Genomic DNA, 6,000 nt, shown 5'->3' with positions numbered 1-6,000 from the left:
CCTTCCCTAAAGACTAATGATGTTGAGCATCTCTTCATGTGATTCAGACCTACATTGGAGAAATGTCTATTCAAGTCCTTTGCCCATTTTAAAATAGGTTGTCTATCTTTTTGTTGTTGACTGTAGGAGTTCCTTATATATCCAGGATAGAACCTTATATGATTTGCTAACATTTTCTCACATTCTGTGGGCTGTCTTTTCACTTTCTTGATAGTGTCCTGTGATGCACAGAAGCTTTTAATTTTTATGAAATCCAATTTATCTTTTGTTGCCTTGTACTTTTGATGTCATATATATGAAACCATTGCCAAATCCAAGGTCATGAAGATTTATGCCTATGTTTTCTTCTTAGAGTTTTATGGTTTTAGCCTTATATTTAAGGTCTTCAACTTATGTTAATACTTATTGTGTCCTATTTCATTCTTTTCCACATGAATATTGTTTCAGCACCATTTGGTGAAGAGACTATTCTTTCTCTATTGAACGGTCTTGGCACACTTGTTGAAAATCAGTTGACCATAGTTTATTTCTGGACTTTCTATTTCATGCTAGATTTTGAAATCAGGAAATGTGAGTCCTTTAGCTTTGTTCTTTTTAAAGATAGTTTTGACTTACAATCCCATATGAATTTTAGGATCACCTTTTCCATTTCTGCAATAAATGGCCATTGGGTGTTTGATAGGGATTACATTGAATCTGCAGACTAATTTGGAGACTATTGCCATCTTAACAATAAGTCTTTTAATCCATGAATGTGGGATGTCTTTCCATTTATTTAGAGCGTTATTTCATCAGTGTTTAGTATTCTTCAGTGTGCAAGCCATGCACTTCCTTGGTTAAGTTTATTGCCAAGTATTTAATTCTCTGTGACTACTATAAATAGAATTGTTTTTAAAATTTCCTTCTTGGATTTTTTTTTTTTTTTTTTTTTTGCCAATTTGTGTATTGATCTTGTATCCTGCAACACTTTTGAATTTATTTGCTCTCAAGTTTTGGGGTGTGTGTGTGTGTGTGTGTGTGTGTGTGTATTTGTTAGAATTTTTAAAATATGGGACCACGTCAGCTGCAAATATCGTCGTCTTACTTCTTCCTTTGTAATTGGGATTCCTTTTTTTATCTTTTTCATTGTTCTAATTGTTCTTGCTAGAACTTCTGGTGCCATGTTAAGAAGAATTGGTGTTAATGTCTCTTTAAATGTTTGGTAGAATTCACTGGTAAACCCATTTGCTGCTGTACTTTCTTTGTTGGGAGTTCTTCACCACTGATTCAATCTCTTTACTTGATATAGGTCTGTTCAGATTTTTTATGTCTTCTTGAGTCCATTTTGGTAATTTGTGTGTTTCTAGGAATTTGTCCATTTCATCTATATCATCTAATTTTTTTTGGCAATAAAGCCTTTTGACCAATAAATCTGTTTATGGTTCAGTCATCCAAAATACCATGTAATTTATCTATTATTTATAAAATGTGGAGTATATATCGTGTTTTCTTGCATGTACTTTTCTAAATAAAGCAAATTTATATGTAAAATTCCATAAGAGATTTAAACAAAATTTCCCTAGTGAGGGGTATGACTGGTATAAATTGTGATTCTAAAAATCATAAACCTTCTTCATTTTTATTAAAATAAATGATTCCTCATTTATTAAAATGAAACCTCTCTCTTTCTACCTAGAGAAAGAAATAAGAGTATGGACTCTCAAGTGCAGAGTATGTGCATTCAAATTTCTTCTCCTACCACTTACTTGCTATAGATGATCTTGGGCTTAACTTCTCTGTGCCCCTGTCTCCTCACTGTAAAAATGAGAATAACGGAACCTACCTCATGAGGTTATTGTGAGGATTAAATGCATTAATGCATGCAGAAAAACTGATTCTTAATTCATAATAAGCATTCAATAATTATTAACAAATATTTTTGCAAGGCATCACTAATTGAGGTTAAAATAAAGAGCACATAGACATCATCATCAATGAACCAGCAAATAAAAGTCAAGGCAGCTACTGCTGGATGATGGATACTAAGAGTCATATTTTCCTCTAGAGTCAGAAGACCCCAGAGGAGCAGAGGAAAGAGTATTTTGGTGAGCATTCTGTCACTAGAAAGAATTGGTTCTCTTTATTCCTATTCAGGAAAGCTGATCCTCTGGACCACAGCTGACCTTTGAACAACACGGGTTTGAACAGTATAAGTCCGCTTATATGAGGATTTTTTTCGCTATAGTACAATACTGTACATATATTTTCTTTTTCTTGTGATTTTTTTTAAATAATATTTTCTTTTCTGTAGCTTACTTTAATCTAGGAATACAGTATCTAATACATACAATATACAAAATAGGCGTTTATCAACTGTTTACATTACTGGTAAGGCTTCTGGTCAACAGGAGGCTATCAGTGGTTGAGTTCTGAAGGGGTTAAAAATTATATGCAGATTTTTGCTGTACAGAGAGTTGGCATCCCGAAACCCTGTGTTGTTCAAACACCAACTGTACTAAACTGCATAAAAAACGGCCTCTCTCAGGGTAGAAAATCAAAGGCACTCTTTATGAATCCCATAAAGAAAAGGAAGGTCCTCAGAGAGGAGAATCAGGTCTTTTACTCTGACATGAGTCTGGCCTCCACTGTGGGCCATAAGGAGTCAGAGAGTGGGTGGTGAGCGTTCAAAGGAATAATCGCAAGTATAAATCCTTGTGCTTCTATAAGCATAGATTCCTTTCAAATCGCAGGCCTAAGCCTCCCCGAGAAGGTGATGATGTGCTAACACATTTCTGCTTTTGATTTTCGTTTTGTTTTGCTTCTTAAAACTTTCTTCTTTTCCTCTCTCTTTCCCTAAATACATAAATATACTCTAAGGCTGATCCCTCTTTGTCATGAAAAGAATTGAATTTATATCCATAATATAATGAATATAGAAAACTTTAATGTATTTTTCATGATTACCAGTATTTAGTTTGTGGCCACACCAATAAGATGACCACAAGATTTTTTTTGGGAATGGAAGCATTCAGTTTCTTGGTTTCCAAAGAAACATTTCAAGAGCATTCAAAATTGGCTCCCTCCCTCCCCACCCTGCCCCCCCTCAGTAAAAAAAAAAGAGCTTGGTTTAATTTTTTAAAGAAAGCAATTAGAATGAAGTCTACCTTGATATAAAATGTAAAAGCACATTAACCACGGCATTGTATTTTAAAAGATGGGAATTTAGTTTATACTCATTTTTATATTAAGACATAAGTTAATGACTTTTATATCTTAAAGGATTTATCATAAAATGTTGCTGCCCAGTGCATTTTTCAGACAATAAACAATTCGCTGAGAGTATTAACATTCACATGTGTAACTGGAGTTTACAAATGTACAAAACTTCAGGTAATAAACACTTTAAACTTATTTTTCAGACATTCAATAAGCCCATTCCCCTCAAACTGTTTGATTACGAAGAAACACGAAGGGTTACTAACTGCAGCAAAATGTGAGAAACAAAGCAAAGGAGGCAAATCCAGACTTGAGGACGTAAGAATATCCGAACAGTTTTGTCAATATCAAAAGACAAGAATCAAAACATCTTTCATAATAAAAACAAATCCATATAATTATTACTTAGGTGAAAGAACATGTTAGGGTATATGACATTTCTTTCCTCAACATAAATGTGCCTCTCTTCAATTTACTGCAAAACACCATCTTTCAGTTCCAATTTGAGGATATCATAGCCTGTATTGTTAGTGACTCTAACAATACCAGGAAGACCATTTTATTTTATTTTTTTTTTTTAATTTTTTATTTATTTATTTGACAGACAGAGATCACAAGTAGGCAGAGAGGCAGGCAGAGAGAGAGGAGGAAGCAGGCTCCCTGCTGAGGAGAGAGCCCAATGTGGGGCTCGATCCCAAGACCCTGAGACCATGACCTGAGCTGAAGGCAGAGGCTTTAAACCACTGAGCCACCCAGGTGCCCCAGGAAGACCATTTTAAAAGAAGCCAAAGATCATTTCGTTTGCATTTGGTCATTGTTTTGACTCTCGTTTTTCTTTATTCATGAGACTAAGCCAATTGAGAAGTCCACAAGTCAAAGCCTATATAATGCAGCTGTTTCTGAAAAAAAAAAAACTGAAGATTAGCATAGTGTTTAGTATGTCATGAAAGCAGCAGTTGTGGTTAAACGGATAAAAATTACTGCAACCAACATATGATAAAGTTATAAAGCAAACGTTCAAGGTGTTCTCTGGTGTATGTGCACTGTAGTAAAAGAAATCTGGGTAATGTTAGTAAAATGTGATTGATTATTAATAAATGACATCCCCAGCCAGCACAGGCTTCTGTTTTTAGAGCGGTGAATTTGTCCTCACACGTGGTGTCAGTCCCCCAGCTGTAGTTTTGATTTACTGAGAAATGACTTAACGGAGAAATGCAGGATTTAATTCCAGGTCTTCCCCTCGTTGCTACCTTGTTTGACTGTCTTCGCTTTGAGATGGGCACTCCGTGCCCAGGAATGCGGCATTGCAAATTGGCTAAAAATGTATCCCTTGGTAGGAGAATAATTTTAGTAAATTCGTGAGGAAGACGATATCTTCATTTAGAAAACAAAGCACTGTATTATAGTTTGACAGTTACGACGCAAGCCCCAGCTCTTCCTAGGCATAGTGGAGCAACCTAAAAACAAAAACAAAAACAATAACAAACACAAACACGAAAACAAAAAGACATATTTGTTGGGTGTGTAGGTACAACTGTTGATAAAACCACGTAGTTGGTAAAATATTGAAACAGTCTGTACTCATCAAAGAGCAGCTCCCAACTCTGCCGCCCCAGCCTTACTGTAGGGCCAGCCCATCCTCCAAGCCCCCTGTAGAAGTCCAAGTGTCACAGACTCAACTGTTTAGGGCACAGTACTAAGCAGTACTTCTTTTTAAAGGTACCTCCAAAAAAAGAAAAGATCGTTTGGGACTTACTCTATCTGAAACAATTTATTTGGCCAACAGGATGTGGGATATGGATAATGAGGAAACGCCCAACACTCCAGGACCCAAGTGGCGAAAATACCGCGTATTATCCAGAGAAGGCGTGTAACAGCTATGCTGTTTCAGAGCACACCAGAGTCGCTGTGTGCCTGGCTGCTTTTTCCCAGGGCACCAAGCATTGCACATTCACTGACTAACTTCTCTGTGCATGGCTGGACAATCTAAACCCACTCTCCTACTTCCTAGCACAGTAAATAAATAATAAATATACCTCCTCCAACTCCACCCTAGGAGTAGAAACAAACCTGGTGAATAAACTCTATGACAATGAGGTATAAGGACGGGTGCTAGGGAAAGAAACAGAATCTTAGTTTAGGGATAAGGAGTAATTCCTAAATCTTTCACTTACCCTTCCTCCCTCCTTCCCTCCCTCCCCTTCTTCCTTCCTTCCCCTTCCTTCCTCCTTTCCTCCCTCCCTCCCTTTCTTCCTTTCCTTCTCTTTCCTCCCCCCCTTCCTTTCCTTCTCCTTCCTTCCTTTCTTCCTTCTTTCCTTTCCTTCTCCTTCCTCCCTCCCTCTTTCTTCCTTCCTCCCTTCCTCCCCTCCCTTTCTTCCTTCCCTTCCTCCCTTTCTTCCTTCCCTTTTCCTTCCTTCCTCCCCCTCCCCTCTTTCCTTCCTCCCTCCTTCCCCCCTCTCTCTCCCTCTCTCCCTTTCTTTTTGAGCACTCTAGACACCAAGCAATTCAGAGTGCAAAACTACAAGTGTGGACAAGGATAGCTTTTAAAGGATTAATTTAAGCAGAGTAAGCCCTAAGACTTAAAATGACAGTATTTAGAGAAGGGGTGACTAATACAAAGTACTGAGAAAATTTGTACGTATGTATGCGGGGGTATGTAATACAGTGTTATTGTCAAATACATGATATCAAAATGACTCCTTGGTCAGGTTGGCCTCTCTCCCAACCTTTCCAGACCAGTGACTGGATCTTAAAAATATACCAGACTTCAACTGAGACTTCTCAGTTGTTCTCTATCTGAATCAG

At 37.2% G+C, this 6,000-nt stretch overlaps 1 protein-coding gene across 3 annotated transcripts in view; it reads right to left on the bottom strand.

The window, feature by feature from the left end:
- Window positions 1–3,957: 3,957 nt before the first annotated feature.
- Window positions 3,958–6,000, bottom strand: part of KLHL5 (kelch like family member 5) — a 101,543-nt gene continuing 99,500 nt past the window's right edge. For all 3 annotated transcript variants that reach the window (XM_047719120.1, XM_047719118.1, XM_047719119.1), the window contains one exon: window positions 3,958–4,652. In XM_047719120.1, the coding sequence (XP_047575076.1) occupies window positions 4,596–4,652 (57 nt within the window). In that variant the 3' untranslated portion in view covers window positions 3,958–4,595. The remainder of the gene's footprint in view (window positions 4,653–6,000) is intronic.

This window comes from Lutra lutra, chromosome 2 (genome assembly GCF_902655055.1).
Source record: "Lutra lutra chromosome 2, mLutLut1.2, whole genome shotgun sequence".
NCBI lineage: Eukaryota > Metazoa > Chordata > Mammalia > Carnivora > Mustelidae > Lutra > Lutra lutra.
This window is presented reverse-complemented; position numbering and strand designations above follow the sequence as displayed.